Raw genomic sequence first — 22706 nt, 5'->3', positions numbered from 1 at the left:
TCGAGTTTTTACAATTGAGCCACTGTCTATTCCTGATGAAAATTAACTGTGTCTCAAATTGTGTAAAATTCGACGTACCTCGAGGTTGTGATCAGACCTCAGTACAGTATCGAGTGAATCGTGAGTCAATTCAGTTTTAGTAAATTGTGTGGTTACGAGATTGGTAGAAAATAGTAAAATCAAAATTCGATAGTAATTAATTAACTTTCTAAAACTAGTCGTAGGTTTTGAATGAAAAACATTTGATAGTACTACTCGAGTTTTTACAATTGAGCCACTGTCTATTCCTGATCAAAATTGACGGTTTCTTAAATTGTGTAAAATTCGGCTACCTCGAGGTTGTGATCAGACCTCAGTACAGTATCGAGTGAATCGTGACTCAATTCCGTTTTAGTAAATTGTGTGGTTACGAGATTGGTAGAAAATTGTAAAATCAAAATTTGATACTAATTGAATAACTTTCTAAAACTAGCCGGAGGTTTTGAATGAAAAACATTTGATACTACGAGTCGAGTTTTACAATTGAGCCGCTGTCTATTCCTGATCAAAATTGACGGTTTCTCAAATTGTGTAAAATTCGACGTAACTCGAATTTTGATCAGACATCAGTACAGTATCGAGTGAATCGTGACTCAATTCCGTTTTAGTAAATTGTGTGGTTACGAGATTGGTAGAAAATTGTAAAATCAAAATTTGATACTAATTCAATAACTTTCTAAAACTAGCCGGAGGTTTTGAATGAAAAACATTTGATACTACGACTCGAGTTTTTACAATTGAGCCACTGTCTATTCCTGATGAAAATTAACGGTGTGTCTCAAATTGTGTAAAATTCGACGTAACTCGAGGTTTGATCAGACATCAGTACAGTATCGAGTGAATCGTGAGTCAATTCAGTTTTAGTAAATTGTGTGGTCACGAGATTGGTAGAAATTTATAAATCAAAATTTGATACTAATTGAATAACTTTCTAAAACTAGCCTTAATTTTGAATGAAAAACATTTGATACTACGACTCGAGTTTTTACAATTGAGCCACTGTCTATTCCTGATCAAAATTGACGGTTTCTCAAATTGTGTAAAATTCGACGTACCTCGAGGTTGTGATCAGACCTCAGTACAGTATCGAGTGAATCGTGACTCAATTCGTTTTAGTAAATTGTGTGGTTACGAGATTGGTAGAAAATTGTAAAATCAAAATTGATACTAATTGAATAACTTTCTAAAACTAGCCGAGTTTTGAATGAAAAACATTTGATACTACGATCGAGTTTTACAATTGAGCCACTGTCTATTCCTGATCAAAATTGACGGTTTCTCAAATTGTGTAAAATTCGACGTACCTCGACATTGTGATCAGACCTCAGTACAGTATCGAGTGAATCGTGACTCAATTCAGTTTTAGTAAATTGTGTGGTTACGAGATTGGTAGAAAATTATAAAATCAAAATTTGATACTAATTCATAACTTTCTAAAACTAGCCGTAGGTTTTGAATGAAAAACATTTGATACTACGACTCGAGTTTTTACAATTGAGCCACTGTCTATTCCTGATGAAAATTGACGGTGTCTCAATTTGTGTAATATTCGACGTACTTCGAGGTTGTGATCAGACCTCAGTACAGTATCGAGTGAATCGTGACTCAATTCAGTTTTAGTAAATTGTGTGGTCACGAGATTGGTAGAAAATTGTAAAATTAAATTTGATATTAATTCAATAACTTTATAAAACTAGCCTTAATTTTTGAATGAAAAACATTTGATACTACGACTCGAGTTTTTACAATTGAGCCACTGTCTATTCCTGATCAAAATTGACGGTTTCTCAAATTGTGTAAAATTCGACGTACCTCGAGGTTGTGATCAGACCTCAGTACAGTATGGAGTGAATCGTGACTCAATTCAGTTTTAGTAAATTGTGTGGTCACGGGATTGGTAGAAATTTATAAAACTAAATTTGATAGTAATTCAATAACTTTATAAAACTAGCCGTAGGTTTTGAATGAAAAACTTATGATACTACGACTCGAGTTTTTACAATTGAGCCACTGTCTATTCCTGATGAAAATTAACTGTGTCTCAAATTGTGTAAAATTCGACGTACCTCGAGGTTGTGATCAGACCTCAGTACAGTATCGAGTGAATCGTGAGTCAATTCAGTTTTAGTAAATTGTGTGGTTACGAGATTGGTAGAAAATAGTAAAATCAAAATTCGATAGTAATTAATTAACTTTCTAAAACTAGTCGTAGGTTTTGAATGAAAAACATTTGATAGTACTACTCGAGTTTTTACAATTGAGCCACTGTCTATTCCTGATCAAAATTAACGGTTTCTTAAATTGTGTAAAATTCGGCTTACCTCGAGGTTGTGATCAGACCTTAGTACAGTATCGAGTGAATCGTGACTCAATTCCGTTTTAGTAAATTGTGTGGTTACGAGATTGGTAGAAAATTGTAAAATCAAAATTTGATACTAATTGAATAACTTTCTAAAACTAGCCGGAGGTTTTGAATGAAAAACATTTGATACTACGAGTCGAGCTTTTACAATTGAGCCGCTGTCTATTCCTGATCAAAATTGACGGTTTCTCAAATTGTGTAAAATTCGACGTACCTCGACATTTTGATCAGACATCAGTACAGTATCGAGTGAATCGTGACTCAATTCCGTTTTAGTAAATTGTGTGGTTACGAGATTGGTAGAAAATTGTAAAATCAAAATTTGATACTAATTCAATAACTTTCTAAAACTAGCCGGAGGTTTTGAATGAAAAACATTTGATACTACGACTCGAGTTTTTACAATTGAGCCACTGTCTATTCCTGATGAAAATTAACGGTGTGTCTCAAATTGTGTAAAATTCGACGTAACTCGAGGTTTTGATCAGACATCAGTACAGTATCGAGTGAATCGTGAGTCAATTCAGTTTTAGTAAATTGTGTGGTCACGAGATTGGTAGACATTTATAAATCAAAATTTGATACTAATTGAATAACTTTCTAAAACTAGCCTTAATTTTTGAATGAAAAACATTTGATACTACGACTCGAGTTTTTACAATTGAGCCACTGTCTATTCCTGATGAAAATTAACGGTGTGTCTCAAATTGTGTAAAATTCGACGTACCTCGAGGTTGTGATCAGACCTCAGTACAGTATCGAGTGAATCGTGACTCAATTCAGTTTTAGTAAATTGTGTGGTCACGGGATTGGTAGAAATTTATAAATCAAAATTTGATACTAATTGAATAACTTTCTAAAACTAGCCGGAGGTTTTGAATGAAAAACATTTGATAGTACTACTCGAGTTTTTACAATTGAGCCACTGTCTATTCCTGATAAAAATTGACGGTTTCTTAAATTGTGTAAAATTCGGCTTACCTCGAGGTTGTGATCAGTCCTTAGTACAGTATCGAGTGAATCGTGAGTCAATTCAGTTTTAGTAAATTGTGTGGTTACGAGATTGGTAGAAAATTGTAAAATCAAAATTTGATACTAATTCAATAACTTTCTAAAACTAGCCGGAGGTTTTGAATGAAAAACATTTGATACTACGACTCGAGTTTTTACAATTGAGCCACTGTCTATTCCTGATGAAAATTAACGGTGTGTCTCAAATTGTGTAAAATTCGACGTAACTCGAGGTTTTGATCAGACATCAGTACAGTATCGAGTGAATCGTGAGTCAATTCAGTTTTAGTAAATTGTGTGGTCACGAGATTGGTAGAAATTTATAAATCAAAATTTGATACTAATTGAATAACTTTCTAAAACTAGCCTTAATTTTTGAATGAAAAACATTTGATACTACGACTCGAGTTTTTACAATTGAGCCACTGTCTATTCCTGATCAAAATTGACGGTTTCTCAAATTGTGTAAAATTCGACGTACCTCGAGGTTGTGATCAGACCTCAGTACAGTATCGAGTGAATCGTGACTCAATTCCGTTTTAGTAAATTGTGTGGTTACGAGATTGGTAGAAAATTGTAAAATCAAAATTTGATACTAATTGAATAACTTTCTAAAACTAGCCGGAGCTTTTGAATGAAAAACATTTGATACTACGAGTCGAGCTTTTACAATTGAGCCACTGTCTATTCCTGATCAAAATTGACGGTTTCTCAAATTGTGTAAAATTCGACGTACCTCGACATTGTGATCAGACCTCAGTACAGTATCGAGTGAATCGTGACTCAATTCAGTTTTAGTAAATTGTGTGGTTACGAGATTGGTAGAAAATTGTAAAATCAAAATTTGATACTAATTCAGTAACTTTCTAAAACTAGCCGTAGGTTTTGAATGAAAAACATTTGATAGTACTACTCGAGTTTTTACAATTGAGCCACTGTCTATTCCTGATCAAAATTGACGGTTTCTTAAATTGTGTAAAATTCGGCTTACCTCGAGGTTGTGATCAGTCCTTAGTACAGTATCGAGTGAATCGTGAGTCAATTCAGTTTTAGTAAATTGTGTGGTCACGAGATTGGTAGAAATTTATAAAACTAAATTGGATAGTAATTCAATAACTTTATAAAACTAGCCTTAATTTTTGAATGAAAAACATTTGATACTACGACTCGAGTTTTTACAATTGAGCCACTGTCTATTCCTGATGAAAATTAACGGTGTGTCTCAAATTGTGTAAAATTCGACGTACCTCGAGGTTTTGATCAGACATCAGTACAGTATCGAGTGAATCGTGAGTCAATTCAGTTTTAGTAAATTGTGTGGTCACGAGATTGGTAGAAATTTATAAAACTAAATTGGATAGTAATTCAATAACTTTATAAAACTATCCTTAATTTTTGAATGAAAAACATTTGATACTACGACTCGAGTTTTTACAATTGGGCCACTGTCTATTCCTGATGAAAATTAACGGTGTGTCTCAAATTGTGTAAAATTCGACGTACCTCGAGGTTGTGATCAGACCTCAGTACAGTATCGAGTGAATCGTGACTCAATTCAGTTTTAGTAAATTGTGTGGTCACGGGATTGGTAGAAATTTATAAATCAAAATTTGATACTAATTGAATAACTTTCTAAAACTAGCCTTAATTTTTGAATGAAAAACATTTGATACTACGACTCGAGTTTTTACAATTGGGCCACTGTCTATTCCTGATGAAAATTAACGGTGTGTCTCAAATTGTGTAAAATTCGACGTAACTCGAGGTTGTGATCAGACCTCAGTACAGTATCGAGTGAATCGTGCCTCAATTCAGTTTTAGTAAATTGTGTGGTCACGGGATTGTTAGAAATTTATAAATCAAAATTTGATACTAATTGAATAACTTTCTAAAACTAGCCGGAGGTTTTGAATGAAAAACATTTGATACTACGACTCGAGTTTTTACAATTGAGCCACTGTCTATTCCTGATGAAAATTAACGGTGTGTCTCAAATTGTGTAAAATTCGACGTAACTCGAAATTTTGATCAGACATCAGTACAGTATCGAGTGAATCGTGACTCAATTCAGTTTTAGTAAATTGTGTGGTCACGGGATTGGTAGAAATTTATAAAACTAAATTTGATAGTAATTCAATAACTTTATAAAACTAGCCGTAGGTTTTGAATGAAAAACTTATGATACTACGACTCGAGTTTTTACAATTGAGCCACTGTCTATTCCTGATGAAAATTAACTGTGTCTCAAATTGTGTAAAATTCGACGTACCTCGAGGTTGTGATCAGACCTCAGTACAGTATCGAGTGAATCGTGAGTCAATTCAGTTTTAGTAAATTGTGTGGTTACGAGATTGGTAGAAAATAGTAAAATCAAAATTCGATAGTAATTAATTAACTTTCTAAAACTAGTCGTAGGTTTTGAATGAAAAACATTTGATAGTACTACTCGAGTTTTTACAATTGAGCCACTGTCTATTCCTGATCAAAATTGACGGTTTCTTAAATTGTGTAAAATTCGGCTTACCTCGAGGTTGTGATCAGACCTTAGTACAGTATCGAGTGAATCGTGACTCAATTCCGTTTTAGTAAATTGTGTGGTTACGAGTTTGGTAGAAAATTGTAAAATCAAAATTTGATACTAATTGAATAACTTTCTAAAACTAGCCGGAGGTTTTGAATGAAAAACATTTGATACTACGAGTCGAGCTTTTACAATTGAGCCGCTGTCTATTCCTGATCAAAATTGACGGTTTCTCAAATTGTGTAAAATTCGACGTAACTCGAAATTTTGATCAGACATCAGTACAGTATCGAGTGAATCGTGACTCAATTCCGTTTTAGTAAATTGTGTGGTTACGAGATTGGTAGAAAATTGTAAAATCAAAATTTGATACTAATTCAATAACTTTCTAAAACTAGCCGGAGGTTTTGAATGAAAAACATTTGATACTACGACTCGAGTTTTTACAATTGAGCCACTGTCTATTCCTGATGAAAATTAACGGTGTGTCTCAAATTGTGTAAAATTCGACGTAACTCGAGGTTTTGATCAGACATCAGTACAGTATCGAGTGAATCGTGAGTCAATTCAGTTTTAGTAAATTGTGTGGTCACGAGATTGGTAGAAATTTATAAATCAAAATTTGATACTAATTGAATAACTTTCTAAAACTAGCCTTAATTTTTGAATGAAAAACATTTGATACTACGACTCGAGTTTTTACAATTGAGCCACTGTCTATTCCTGATCAAAATTGACGGTTTCTCAAATTGTGTAAAATTCGACGTACCTCGAGGTTGTGATCAGACCTCAGTACAGTATCGAGTGAATCGTGACTCAATTCCGTTTTAGTAAATTGTGTGGTTACGAGATTGGTAGAAAATTGTAAAATCAAAATTTGATACTAATTGAATAACTTTCTAAAACTAGCCGGAGCTTTTGAATGAAAAACATTTGATACTACGATCGAGTTTTTACAATTGAGCCACTGTCTATTCCTGATCAAAATTGACGGTTTCTCAAATTGTGTAAAATTCGACGTACCTCGAGTTGTGATCAGACCTCAGTACAGTATCGAGTGAATCGTGACTCAATTCAGTTTTAGTAAATTGTGTGGTTACGAGATTGGTAGAAAATTGTAAAATCAAAATTTGATACTAATTCAATAACTTTCTAAAACTAGCCGTAGGTTTTGAATGAAAAACATTTGATACTACGACTCGAGTTTTTACAATTGAGCCACTGTCTATTCCTGATGAAAATTGACGGTGTCTCAATTTGTGTAAATTCGACGTACTCGAGGTTGTGATCAGACCTCAGTACAGTATCGAGTGAATCGTGACTCAATTCAGTTTTAGTAAATTGTGTGGTCACGAGATTGGTAGAAAATTGTAAAATTAAATTTGATATAATTCAATAACTTTATAAAACTAGCCTTAATTTTGAATGAAAAACATTTGATACTACGACTCGAGTTTTTACAATTGAGCCACTGTCTATTCCTGATCAAAATTGACGGTTTCTCAAATTGTGTAAAATTCGACGTACCTCGAGGTTGTGATCAGACCTCAGTACAGTATGGAGTGAATCGTGACTCAATTCAGTTTTAGTAAATTGTGTGGTCACGGATTGGTAGAAATTTATAAAACTAAATTTGATAGTAATTCAATAACTTTATAAAACTAGCCGTAGGTTTTGAATGAAAAACTTTGATACTACGACTCGAGTTTTTACAATTGAGCCACTGTCTATTCCTGATGAAAATTAACTGTGTCTCAAATTGTGTAAAATTCGACGTACCTCGAGGTTGTGATCAGACCTCAGTACAGTATCGAGTGAATCGTGAGTCAATTCAGTTTTAGTAAATTGTGTGGTTACGAGATTGGTAGAAAATAGTAAAATCAAAATTCGATAGTAATTAATTAACTTTCTAAAACTAGTCGTAGGTTTTGAATGAAAAACATTTGATAGTACTACTCGAGTTTTTACAATTGAGCCACTGTCTATTCCTGATCAAAATTGACGGTTTCTTAAATTGTGTAAAATTCGGCTTACCTCGAGGTTGTGATCAGACCTTAGTACAGTATCGAGTGAATCGTGACTCAATTCCGTTTTAGTAAATTGTGTGGTTACGAGATTGGTAGAAAATTGTAAAATCAAAATTTGATACTAATTGAATAACTTTCTAAAACTAGCCGGAGGTTTTGAATGAAAAACATTTGATACTACGATCGAGTTTTACAATTGAGCCGCTGTCTATTCCTGATCAAAATTGACGGTTTCTCAAATTGTGTAAAATTCGACGTACCTCGACTTTTGATCAGACATCAGTACAGTATCGAGTGAATCGTGACTCAATTCCGTTTTAGTAAATTGTGTGGTTACGAGATTGGTAGAAAATTGTAAAATCAAAATTTGATACTAATTCAATAACTTTCTAAAACTAGCCGAGGTTTTGAATGAAAAACATTTGATACTACGACTCGAGTTTTTACAATTGGGCCACTGTCTATTCCTGATGAAAATTAACGGTGTGTCTCAAATTGTGTAAAATTCGACGTACCTCGAGGTTTTGATCAGACATCAGTACAGTATCGAGTGAATCGTGAGTCAATTCAGTTTTAGTAAATTGTGTGGTCACGAGATTGGTAGAAATTTATAAATCAAAATTTGATACTAATTGAATAACTTTCTAAAACTAGCCTTAATTTTTGAATGAAAAACATTTGATACTACGACTCGAGTTTTTACAATTGAGCCACTGTCTATTCCTGATGAAAATTAACGGTGTGTCTCAAATTGTGTAAAATTCGACGTACCTCGAGGTTGTGATCAGACCTCAGTACAGTATCGAGTGAATCGTGACTCAATTCAGTTTTAGTAAATTGTGTGGTCACGGGATTGGTAGAAATTTATAAATCAAAATTTGATACTAATTGAATAACTTTCTAAAACTAGCCGGAGGTTTTGAATGAAAAACATTTGATACTACGACTCGAGTTTTTACAATTGAGCCACTGTCTATTCCTGATGAAAATTAACGGTGTCTCAAATTGTGTAAAATTCGACGTACCTCGAGGTTGTGATCAGACCTCAGTACAGTATCGAGTGAATCGTGAGTCAATTCAGTTTTAGTAAATTGTGTGGTTACGAGATTGGTAGAAAATTGTAAAATCAAAATTCGATAGTAATTAATTAACTTTCTAAAACTAGCCGTAGGTTTTGAATGAAAAACATTTGATACTACGACTCGAGTTTTTACAATTGAGCCACTGTCTATTCCTGATGAAAATTGACGGTGTTCTCAAATTGTGTAAAATTCGACGTACCTCGAGGTTTGATCAGACCTCAGTACAGTATCGAGTGAATCGTGACTCAATTCAGTTTTAGTAAATTGTGTGGTCACGAGATTGGTAGAAATTTATAAAACTAAATTTGATAGTAATTCAATAACTTTATAAAACTAGCCGTAGTTTTGAATGAAAAACATTTGATACTACGACTCGAGTTTTTACAATTGAGCCACTGTCTATTCCTGATGAAAATTAACGTGTGTCTCAAATTGTGTAAAATTCGACGTACCTCGAGGTTGTGATCAGACCTCAGTACAGTATCGAGTGAATCGTGACTCAATTCAGTTTTAGTAAATTGTGTGGTCACGAGATTGGTAGAAATTTATAAATCAAAATTTGATACTAATTGAATAACTTTCTAAAACTAGCCGTAGTTTTGAATGAAAAACATTTGATACTACGACTCGAGTTTTTACAATTGAGCCACTGTCTATTCCTGATGAAAATTAACGTGTGTCTCAAATTGTGTAAAATTCGACGTACCTCGAGGTTGTGATCAGACCTCAGTACAGTATCGAGTGAATCGTGACTCAATTCAGTTTTAGTAAATTGTGTGGTCACGAGATTGGTAGAAATTTATAAATCAAAATTGATAGTAATTAATAACTTTCTAAAACTAGCCGTAGGTTTTGAATGAAAAACATTTGATAGTACTACTCGAGTTTTTACAATTGAGCCACTGTCTATTCCTGATAAAATTGACGGTTTCTCAAATTGTGTAAAATTCGACGTACCTCGAGGTTGTGATCAGACCTCAGTACAGTATCGAGTGAATCGTGATCAATTCAGTTTTAGTAAATTGTGTGGTACGAGATTGGTAGAAATTTAAAATCAAAATTGATAGTAATTAATAACTTTCTAAAACTAGCCGTAGGTTTTGAATGAAAAACATTTGATACTACGACTCGAGTTTTACAATTGAGCCACTGTCTATTCCTGATGAAAATTAACGGTTTCTCAAATTGTGTAAAATTCGACGTACCTCGAGGTTGTGATCAGACCTCAGTACAGTATCGAGTGAATCGTGACTCAATTCAGTTTTAGTAAATTGTGTGGTACGAGATTGGTAGAAATTTATAAATAAATTGGATAGTAATTCAATAACTTTATAAAACTAGCCTTAATTTTGAATGAAAAACATTTGATACTACGACTCGAGTTTTTACAATTGGGCCACTGTCTATTCCTGATGAAAATTAACGGTGTGTCTCAAATTGTGTAAAATTCGACGTACCTCGAGGTTTGATCAGACTCAGTACAGTATCGAGTGAATCGTGAGTCAATTCAGTTTTAGTAAATTGTGTGGTCACGAGATTGGTAGAAATTTATAAAACAAATTGGATAGTAATTCAATAACTTTATAAAACTAGCCTTAATTTTTGAATGAAAAACATTTGATACTACGACTCGAGTTTTTACAATTGGGCCACTGTCTATTCCTGATGAAAATTAACGGTGTGTCTCAAATTGTGTAAAATTCGACGTACCTCGAGGTTGTGATCAGACCTCAGTACAGTATCGAGTGAATCGTGACTCAATTCAGTTTTAGTAAATTGTGTGGTCACGGGATTGGTAGAAATTTATAAATCAAAATTTGATACTAATTGAATAACTTTCTAAAACTAGCCTTAATTTTTGAATGAAAAACATTTGATACTACGACTCGAGTTTTTACAATTGGGCCACTGTCTATTCCTGATGAAAATTAACGGTGTGTCTCAAATTGTGTAAAATTCGACGTACCTCGAGGTTGTGATCAGACCTCAGTACAGTATCGAGTGAATCGTGACTCAATTCAGTTTTAGTAAATTGTGTGGTTACGAGATTGGTAGAAAATTGTAAAATCAAAATTTGATACTAATTCAATAACTTTCTAAAACTAGCCGGAGGTTTTGAATGAAAAACATTTGATACTACGACTCGAGTTTTTACAATTGAGCCACTGTCTATTCCTGATGAAAATTAACGGTGTGTCTCAAATTGTGTAAAATTCGACGTAACTCGAGGTTTTGATCAGACATCAGTACAGTATCGAGTGAATCGTGAGTCAATTCAGTTTTAGTAAATTGTGTGGTCACGAGATTGGTAGAAATTTATAAATCAAAATTTGATACTAATTGAATAACTTTCTAAAACTAGCCTTAATTTTTGAATGAAAAACATTTGATACTACGACTCGAGTTTTTACAATTGAGCCACTGTCTATTCCTGATGAAAATTAACGGTGTGTCTCAAGTTGTGTAAAATTCGACGTACCTCGAGGTTGTGATCAGACCTCAGTACAGTATCGAGTGAATCGTGACTCAATTCAGTTTTAGTAAATTGTGTGGTCACGGGATTGGTAGAAATTTATAAATCAAAATTTGATACTAATTGAATAACTTTCTAAAACTAGCCGGAGGTTTTGAATGAAAAACATTTGATACTACGACTCGAGTTTTTACAATTGAGCCACTGTCTATTCCTGATGAAAATTAACTGTGTCTCAAATTGTGTAAAATTCGACGTACCTCGAGGTTGTGATCAGACCTCAGTACAGTATCGAGTGAATCGTGAGTCAATTCAGTTTTAGTAAATTGTGTGGTTACGAGAATGGTAGAAAATTGTTAAATCAAAATTCGATAGTAATTAATTAACTTTCTAAAGCTAGTCGTAGGTTTTGAATGAAAAACATTTGATAGTACTACTCGAGTTTTTACAATTGAGCCACTGTCTATTCCTGATAAAAATTGACGGTTTCTTAAATTGTGTAAAATTCGGCTTACCTCGAGGTTGTGATCAGTCCTTAGTACAGTATCGAGTGAATCGTGAGTCAATTCAGTTTTAGTAAATTGTGTGGTTACGAGATTGGTAGAAAATTGTAAAATCAAAATTCGATAGTAATTAATTAACTTTCTAAAACTAGCCGTAGGTTTTGAATGAAAAACATTCGATACTACGACTCGAGTTTTTACAATTGAGCCACTGTCTATTCCTGATCAAAATTGACGGTTTCTCAAATTGTGTAAAATTCGACGTACCTCGAGGTTGTGATCAGACCTCAGTACAGTATCGAGTGAATCGTGACTCAATTCCGTTTTAGTAAATTGTGTGGTTACGAGATTGGTAGAAAATTGTAAAATCAAAATTTGATACTAATTGAATAACTTTCTAAAACTAGCCGGAGCTTTTGAATGAAAAACATTTGATACTACGAGTCGAGGTTTTACAATTGAGCCGCTGTCTATTCCTGATCAAAATTGACGGTTTCTCAAATTGTGTAAAATTCGACGTACCTCGACATTGTGATCAGACCTCAGTACAGTATCGAGTGAATCGTGACTCAATTCAGTTTTAGTAAATTGTGTGGTTACGAGATTGGTAGAAAATTGTAAAATCAAAATTTGATACTAATTCAGTAACTTTCTAAAACTAGCCGTAGGTTTTGAATGAAAAACATTTGATACTACGACTCGAGTTTTTACAATTGAGCCACTGTCTATTCCTGATGAAAATTGACGGTGTCTCAATTTGTGTAATATTCGACGTACTTCGAGGTTGTGATCAGACCTCAGTACAGTATCGAGTGAATCGTGACTCAATTCAGTTTTAGTAAATTGTGTGGTCACGAGATTGGTAGAAAATTGTAAAATTAAATTTGATATTAATTCAATAACTTTATAAAACTAGCCTTAATTTTTGAATGAAAAACATTTGATACTACGACTCGAGTTTTTACAATTGAGCCACTGTCTATTCCTGATCAAAATTGACGGTTTCTCAAATTGTGTAAAATTCGGCGTACCTCGAGCTTGTGATCAGACCTCGATACAGTATGGAGTGAATCGTGACTCAATTCAGTTTTAGTAAATTGTGTGGTCACGGGATTGGTAGAAATTTATAAAACTAAATTTGATAGTAATTCAATAACTTTATAAAACTAGCCGTAGGTTTTGAATGAAAAACTTATGATACTACGACTCGAGTTTTTACAATTGAGCCACTGTCTATTCCTGATGAAAATTAACTGTGTCTCAAATTGTGTAAAATTCGACGTACCTCGAGGTTGTGATCAGACCTCAGTACAGTATCGAGTGAATCGTGAGTCAATTCAGTTTTAGTAAATTGTGTGGTTACGAGATTGGTAGAAAATAGTAAAATCAAAATTCGATAGTAATTAATTAACTTTCTAAAACTAGTCGTAGGTTTTGAATGAAAAACATTTGATAGTACTACTCGAGTTTTTACAATTGAGCCACTGTCTATTCCTGATCAAAATTGACGGTTTCTTAAATTGTGTAAAATTCGGCTTACCTCGAGGTTGTGATCAGACCTTAGTACAGTATCGAGTGAATCGTGAATCAATTCAGTTTTAGTAAATTGTGTGGTTACGAGATTGGTAGAAAATTGTAAAATCAAAATTCGATAGTAATTAATTAACTTTCTAAAACTAGCCGTAGGTTTTGAATGAAAAACATTCGATACTACGACTCGAGTTTTTACAATTGAGCCACTGTCTATTCCTGATCAAAATTGATGGTTTCTCAAATTGTGTAAAATTCGACGTACCTCGAGGTTGTGATCAGACCTCAGTACAGTATCGAGTGAATCGTGAGTCAATTCAGTTTTAGTAAATTGTGTGGTTACGAGAATGGTAGAAAATTGTTAAATCAAAATTCGATAGTAATTAATTAACTTTCTAAAGCTAGTCGTAGGTTTTGAATGAAAAACTTATGATACTACGACTCGAGTTTTTACAATTGAGCCACTGTCTATTCCTGATGAAAATTAACTGTGTCTCAAATTGTGTAAAATTCGACGTACCTCGAGGTTGTGATCAGACCTCAGTACAGTATCGAGTGAATCGTGAGTCAATTCAGTTTTAGTAAATTGTGTGGTTACGAGATTGGTAGAAAATAGTAAAATCAAAATTCGATAGTAATTAATTAACTTTCTAAAACTAGTCGTAGGTTTTGAATGAAAAACATTTGATAGTACTACTCGAGTTTTTACAATTGAGCCACTGTCTATTCCTGATCAAAATTGACGGTTTCTTAAATTGTGTAAAATTCGGCTTACCTCGAGGTTGTGATCAGACCTTAGTACAGTATCGAGTGAATCGTGAATCAATTCAGTTTTAGTAAATTGTGTGGTTACGAGATTGGTAGAAAATTGTAAAATCAAAATTCGATAGTAATTAATTAACTTTCTAAAACTAGCCGTAGGTTTTGAATGAAAAACATTCGATACTACGACTCGAGTTTTTACAATTGAGCCACTGTCTATTCCTGATGAAAATTAACTGTGTCTCAAATTGTGTAAAATTCGACGTACCTCGAGGTTGTGATCAGACCTCAGTACAGTATCGAGTGAATCGTGAGTCAATTCAGTTTTAGTAAATTGTGTGGTTACGAGATTGGTAGAAAATTGTAAAATCAAAATTCGATAGTAATTAATTAACTTTCTAAAACTAGTCGTAGGTTTTGAATGAAAAACATTTGATAGTACTACTCGAGTTTTTACAATTGAGCCACTGTCTATTCCTGATCAAAATTGACGGTTTCTCAAATTGTGTAAAATTCGACGTAACTCGAGGTTTTGATCAGACATCAGTACAGTATCGAGTGAATCGTGAGTCAATTCAGTTTTAGTAAATTGTGTGGTCACGAGATTGGTAGAAATTTATAAAACTAAATTGGATAGTAATTCAATAACTTTATAAAACTAGCCTTAATTTTTGAATGAAAAACATTTGATACTACGACTCGAGTTTTTACAATTGAGCCACTGTCTATTCCTGATGAAAATTAACGGTGTGTCTCAAATTGTGTAAAATTCGACGTACCTCGAGGTTGTGATCAGACCTCAGTACAGTATCGAGTGAATCGTGACTCAATTCCGTTTTAGTAAATTGTGTGGTTACGAGATTTGTAGAAAATTGTAAAATCAAAATTCGATAGTAATTCAATAACTTTATAAAACTAGCCGTAGGTTTTGAATGAAAAACATTTGATACTACGACTCGAGTTTTAACAATTGAGCCACTATCTATTCTTGATCAAATTTGACGGTGTGTCTCAAATTGTGTAAAATTCGACGTACCTCGTGGTTATGATCAAAATTAGTTATAATAATAGTAAAATTATATTAATTACTTATATTCAATTCAAAGTTTATTATTAGTTTTATTTATAATAAACTATTAGAAGAATTTACTTCTTTCTTATGAATTCAAATCATAAACTATCAATAAGCTAAATAATTATTTATATAAAATTAAATCTATTCATTTTGCAATTATTGGTCTAATAAAAATATATAAAAAATATAAAATAACTAATAATTGACCAATTAAAATAAAAGGATCTTCAACTGGTCGAGCTCCAATTCAAGTATAATACATAAATTAATAAATAATCAAAATATAATTTTATTATAATAGTAGAATTTAAATCCTTTTATTTTATAAATTTTATTAAAAGGAAGAACTAATATAATTAAAATTGATATCGATAATGCTAATACTCCACCTAATTTATTAGGAATTGATCGTAAAATATCATAAGCAAATAAAAAATATCATTCTGGTTGAATATGAATAGGAGTAATTATAGAATTAGCTATATTAAAATTTTCTGGATCAGAAAAAACGTAAGGATTTAATAAACAAATTAATAATAATAATAATATTATTATAATAATAAATCCGATTAAGTCTTTAATAATATAATAAGGGTTAAATGAAATTTTATTTATATTTCTTTTTAATCCTATAGGATTACTTGATCCTGATTTATGTAAAAAAATTAAATGAATAATCACTAATATTATCATTACAAAAGGTATAATAAAATGTAATGAATAAAATCGATTTAGTGTAGCATTATTTACAGAAAATCCTCCTCATAATCATAATACAATATATTCTCCAATATATGGGATAGCAGATACCAAATTAGTAATAACTGTAGCTCCTCAAAATGATATTTGTCCTCAAGGTAAAACATATCCTATAAATGCAGTGGCTATAGTAATTAAAAAAATTAATACTCCTATTATTCAAGTTATAATATATGAGTTATAATATAAACCACAACCAATATGAATAACCCTATCAAAGGCTATTGAAATATTTGGTGTATAATGTATTGATAAAAAAAATCCTGAAATAATTTGAATTATTAAATATAATCCTAATAAGGATCCAAAGTTTCATCAGATAGAGATATTAATTGGAGTAGGTAGATTAATTAATGAATTATATATAATATTTATTAATATATATTTTTTAAATATAGATTTTTTCATACTAATTAATTTTACGTAAGGTTAATTTATTATTAATGGCAATTTCTACAATTATTGTTAAACATACTAATAAATATAATATTGAAATAATTATTCTAATATTTTTATTATATAAATATATAATTAATATTATTATAAATTGTATTAATAAAAGAAAATTCTATAATTTTATTATTTCAAGGTAAAAAAATGTTATTGAGACGGCAGGCCCAGCCCGGGGGATAAGAGAACAGTAACAGATAACTTGCCTGGCGTAGGCAAGTTACCGACCGAGTGGCGCTAGTAGCCACATGTAAATAGTCTACCTGAGCGCTGGTAGAAGGCGCGCGCGCAGATAACACAGGAGAGAGGGAGCATCCCGGGTATATAAGGAGCCCCGGAGCCAGCAGCGAGCATTCATGATCTGGCTCTCAACTGAGCAACGTGCGAATGGTAGTACTCGCTGCTTGCTCCGGTCTCCACCATACCCAGTAGTCCATGAGCCCCAGGCTCTCGAAGAGTATGTGTGCAGTCCACTCCCTCTCCTTGTAGACTGAGATCCAGCATCGCTTATCATAGAATATTGAATGATTAAATAAATAAATGGAAGACATTTAAAACATATTACCCTTGTTTAGTATTACCCACTCCCATCCCCCCATCAGTTGTGTCACCGGTGTAGGATGGTAGTACCCTGCATTTAGGTGGCGCATCTGGGTCTAGACTCATGGTGAGATGGCAGTACCTCACACATCAGTCTAATAGCTGCGTGGTTTACCTAAGTGTTCGGGATATGCGTAGTGGGAATACCTTACTCATCTCCCTCTACGCACGAGCAGCTCTCCTCTGGTGGTTCGGTCATCACAGAGGATAGGGAGGTCTTTTGTCCACTCAATAGATATTACAGGGTGGATCAAAGACTGCTATCACTCTTCGAATGTGCTTCTCTCCCGCTTTACTAACCTCGGGTCTCGAATCCTTCGCGTTCGCGTAATAACCCTTCGCGGACCGTTTCATTATTTATTAATAATATTATAATAATAAATATTAATAATATTATTAGTTTAATTGGTAGAGAAAGAAATATTATTCAATTAATTTTTATTTTTATATTATTAATAAATCTAGTAAAGTATACAAAAATAACCATTATTCCTCCAATTATAATTAAAAATATAATATAAGAAAATCAATGTGTATAATTTAATAAACTAATATTTATTGAATTAAAAATTGTTATTATTAATAATGGTAAACAAAAAATTAGAGGATGAACATTCTTATTATATGATGGAAGAGAAATGATTAATATTCTAGTAAAAATTATTAAAATAATATAATAAATTTGTAACATAATCATTGTTTTTATCATAAATTATTCAAAAAATAGTTTATGAAAATATTAATTTTGGAGATTAAAGATATAATATTAATTATTTTTTTTATTAGTTATAAGAATATTTTTCTTATTATTAATTTACAAAATTAATATTTTAATTAAATTAATAACTATTTATTTAAATACTTATTTTTATATTATTATATTTATTATATCAATATTTATATTTGTATATTTATATAATCAAGTTCTAATAAACTTAATTTGTTTAGAATTTGTAATATTAAGATTATTAATATTATTAAGAAATTTAATAATAATAAATAATTCAATAATTATAGTACTATTTTATTTAGTATTTGTAGTGTGTTAGGTTTTTAGGTTTATGAATATTAATTATTTTAATCCGTTCATATGGAAATGATAGATATTAATTACTTAATTTAAATAAATGATAAAAATATTAATCTTTATTATTATATTAAATTTTAATATTTTAATTAATAATAAACAAATTTTATTAAAATTATTAGTAATAATATTAATATTTAATAGTTTATTATTTACTTATTCAATTAATTTTAATGAAAATTGAATAAATTTATATTCATGAATAGGAATAGACTTATTAAGTTATATATTATCATTATTATCATTGTGAATTATTATAATAATATTTATAGTTAAACTAAATTTTAAAAATAAACAAATATTTAATTTTATTTTATTATTATTATTAATATCATTATTATTAAGATTTTGATCAATTAATTATTTTATATTTTATTTATATTTTGTAATTAGATTATTTCCTACTTTTTTTATTAATTATAGGATGAGGATATCAACCTGAACGAATTAATGCTTCTATATATATATATAATATTATACACAATATTCGCATCATTACCATTAATAATTTTTGTATTTTATCTATTAGTTTAATAGATTAAGTTATTTAATTATTTAAAATTTTTAATATATTTATATATAATTTTTGCTTTTTTAATTAAATTACCTCTATTTATATTACATATATGATTACCTAAAGCTCATGTTGAAGCTCCAATTTGTGGATCTATAATTTTAGCCGGGGTTATACTAAAGTTAGGACGATATGGAATTATTCGAAGAATGATAATAATACTAAATTATAGTAAAAATTTTAATTATATTATTATTATTATTTCTTTATCAGGCGTGTTAATATTAAGATTTGTTTGTTTACGTCAGTATGATATAAAATTATTAGTAGCATATTCATCTGTAGTACATATAGGAATAATATTATTAGGTACAATAAGATTAACTAAGTGGGGTGTAGTAGGAGGATATTTAATGATAATAAACAGACGGCGACCGCAAACGAGATCCATAGATCGGACAGCGCTAACAGCTTGGCGAGCGTTGCCAGTGCATCAAGTGCATATAGTGCCGAAGTTAAGGAGACTGTGACAGGGTGGCTACAAGACCACACCAGCCTACGAAGCAAACTTCAGATGGTGAGAGAGACAGTCAGGAAAATGACAAAAACGCTCACCAAGCAGAAGAATGTCAACGCACAGATCAAGGATGGACTTCCGCTTGTAGCATCCGTCTTAATAGAAGATGTTACGCTTCTTGACAAGATGGAAGAGGCTGCTCAAAACCAGCCTCTCCAACCGGGAGGTAAGGGCCAACGAAGCAGTAAGACGCTCCCAAAGAAAAAAAGGGCACGGGCACCATCCGACGGGGAAGGCGATATCCCCACTAAAAAAGATAAGAGGGAGACAATCTCTCCCTCTACAAGCTTGAACAAAGAAGAGGACAACGCGAGACCACAACCACCGTGGGAACTAGCGGCCAGCAGGAAGGCAAAGAAGAAAGAACAAGGCATTCAGGAGAAAAGCCAGCAACCAAGGAAGAAGAAAGATGAGAAGGCACCGCGACAAAGGAGGGACGCGATTCTCATCAGACCAGAAACGGGGAATACCTACGCCGAGATCTTGGGACAGATCAAGACAACGGTAAAACCGGAGCAACTGAATGCGGAGGTGAAGTCCGTCCGTAAGACAAGAGACGGCGGCGTGCTGGTGGTTGTAGACAAGAGCGATGACAAAATGGAATCGCTCAAGACGGCTATCCAAAGCGCAATCGGAGAAGCAGGCACAGTCAGCGGCAAGATCCCCAAAACCACATTGGAGATCCGGGACATTGACAGCCTCACAACGAAGAAGGAGGTTGCTGATGCAATCGCAGCTGAGACGGGCTCCGACAACGAAGATGCAAAAATGCATCTGTTCAAGCCGAACACGAGGGTGGCAGTGGTCGAGATGGATCAGACCAAGGCCGCCGCACTGCTCAAAAAAGGGAAGATCCGTATCGGGTGTGTTAACTACCGGGTGCGTGTTCGAGCGAGCGTCACGCGATGCTACCGATGCCTCGGCTACGGTCACGTTAAAGTGCAATGCAAGGGTACCGACAGAAGCACCAACTGCTGAAAGTGCGGTGCGGCCGGGCACAAGGCAATGCAATGCTCTGTGCTGGCTCAAGAAATGAAGTGTTTCTTGTGCAGAGAGGCAAAGATGCCCTGTGATAAGATCGCGCATGCTCCAGGAACCGGAGCGTGCGCGGTCTTCCGCAGGGCTCTAAACGCGGCTAGGACTCAAAAATAATGGCGCGAATACTGCAAGGCAATCTGCACAGGAGCAGGTTGGCCCACGATCTTCTACCGCAATTCGTCGCGGAGGAGAAAGTGGATATCCTCTTGATAAGTGAGCAGTATAGGGACCGCGACACACCAAGTTGGGTGTCGAACGACGCAAAAACTGCCGCCGTCTGGATGCCCAGGCGTAAAATCGCGGACATGGAAAAAGGGGACGATTACGTGCGGGTAAGGGTGGGTCGCATCACTTGCTTCAGCGTGTATCTGTCACCGAACCTAACCGCGGCCGATTTTACAGCAAGATTAGGGGCGCTCGAGGACGCCATTAGAGACGTGTCAGGTGAACTCGTGATCGGGGGTGATTTCAACGCGAGGGCCGTAGAATGGGGTATGTCAGCTACAAATAGGAGAGGCAGGGCCATCCTTGAAATGGCAGCTAGACTAAATTTGGTAGTAGCGAACGAGGGTAACACTACTACCTACCGTAGACCAGGTTATGGGGAATCCATACCGGATATAACCTTCGTGAGCGAAATGACGATACACAAAATAAGAGACTGGCGCGTCACGGAGGAATATACAGCAAGCGACCACCAGTATATTCTCTTTAACATCAACGAAGAATCCGCGAGCACAGCAAGTAGGAATCAAGACCGGATGCCAAGATGGAACACCAGACGGATGGACCGAGAAGTACTCCAGGAGGTGATCCAAAGTGCGGAACTCCCATCCAGCGGACTACCGCACGAATTAATTGGACGAGAAAGAGCTATGACGCTAGTAGAAAGAACTACTAAGGTAACTATGCCTAGGGTGTCCAGCAGTCACCAGAGGCGACCAGTTTACTGGTGGACGGATGAAATCGAGGAGCTAAGAAGAGAAAGCCTCAAAGCCAGAAGAAGAGCCCAAAGGAAACATAACCGTCCTGAAGCTCCAGATCTGGATAAGAAGCACGAAGAGGCGCGCAAAGAACTCAGAGACGCGATCAAAGCAAGCAAACGTAGGTGCTGGAGCAGGATTATCGACGAGGCAGAGAATGACCCATTTGGAAAGGGATACGTTATCGTAACGAGGAAGATAGGCGAAATGCGGCGAACGGAACCGATGGAGGCAGTTGCGATTGAGAAAATAATTGACAAACTCTTCCCCACCCACCCCATCAGACTTGAAAAAGACGAGACGAACGGACCGACAGACGAGATCCCCCTGTTTACCGAGGGTGAGCTCATCGCGGCAACTTCTTCCCTGAAAAGCGGTAGAGCACCGGGACTGGATAGCATTCCCGCGGAAATACTCAAGGCTGTTGCTACACAGCAGCCTGAGTTGCTCCTGGAAATGTACAATCAGTGCCTCGTGTAGGGCGTATTTAGCACACGATGGAAAAGGGCGAGACTAGTTCTCATCGAGAAATCGAAGGGAGAGGCCGGCGCAGATCCTTCTTATAGGCCGTTTTGTCTGCTGGACACAATGGGGAAGATGGGCGAAGCGCTGCTCAAGCCGCGGATACTAGGAGTTGTTAGAGAATCAGGGGTCCTTTCTGACAAGCAGCATGTCTTCAGAAAGGGTCGGTCAACGATCGGAGCCATTAGAGAGGTTACCGACACGGTAAAGAGGATAGACGCAGCCTGTCACGCGGCAAGATCAATCGTTCTACTCGTGACGCTGGACGTTAAAAACGCGTTCAACTCGGCTAGATAGGTAGATATACTAGATGCTCTGCGAGCGTTTGGGGTACCGTGGTACATCATGCGACTGGCGGAGGACTATTTGAGGGGTCGGGTCATTGTATATGACACGGCTGAAGGCAGGAGGAGCAGATCCATAACGGCAGGGGTGGCACAGGGTTCGATCTTAGGGCCGGACTTCTGGGGTATCCTGTACGATGGGCTTCTGCGGACGATGTTGCGGCGGTAATCACAGCCAGGAACGTAAAGGTCGCGCAAGCCAAGCTAAATGCGGTAATGTGTAGGGTGCTGACGTGGATGACAGACCACGGACTGACCTTGGCACTGAACAAAACGGAGATAGTAATCCTGACTAGGAGACGTATACCGACCATCATACCGATGACGGTGGACAGAGAGACGATCATGACAAAACCGGCAGCTAAGTATCTGGGGGTGACTCTGGACACGAAGCAGAACTACGGGGCTCATTTAGACCGAGTATGCGATAAGGCGATGTTAAAAGTA

The 22706-nt window shown here is 34.7% G+C and overlaps 2 protein-coding genes across 2 annotated transcripts; both read left to right on the top strand.

Annotated features, from left to right (window-relative positions):
* Positions 1-19393: 19393 nt before the first annotated feature.
* On the top strand, positions 19394-20350 carry LOC116418310. The gene has a single exon (XM_031933377.1). It carries the CDS (start codon positions 19394-19396, stop codon positions 20348-20350), a length of 957 nt encoding a protein of 318 aa, XP_031789237.1.
* Positions 20351-20523: 173 nt separating this feature from the next.
* LOC116418309 lies at positions 20524-21873 on the top strand. The gene has a single exon (XM_031933376.1). The coding sequence runs from the start codon at positions 20524-20526 to the stop codon at positions 21871-21873; it is 1350 nt and encodes a 449-aa protein (XP_031789236.1).
* Positions 21874-22706: the final 833 nt, after the last annotated feature.

The sequence above is a fragment of the Nasonia vitripennis genome, unplaced genomic scaffold, assembly GCF_009193385.2.
Source record: "Nasonia vitripennis strain AsymCx unplaced genomic scaffold, Nvit_psr_1.1 unplaced0158, whole genome shotgun sequence".
Lineage (NCBI taxonomy): Eukaryota > Metazoa > Arthropoda > Insecta > Hymenoptera > Pteromalidae > Nasonia > Nasonia vitripennis.
The sequence above is the reverse complement of the archived record's forward strand: the minus strand, read 5'-3'. Positions and strand labels throughout refer to the sequence as shown.

Coding starts and splice junctions, on each gene's coding strand:
- LOC116418310 (XM_031933377.1), top strand. CDS start 19,394: ATGACAAAAACGCTCACCAAGCAGAAGAATGTCAACGCACAGATCAAG.
- LOC116418309 (XM_031933376.1), top strand. CDS start 20,524: ATGGCGCGAATACTGCAAGGCAATCTGCACAGGAGCAGGTTGGCCCAC.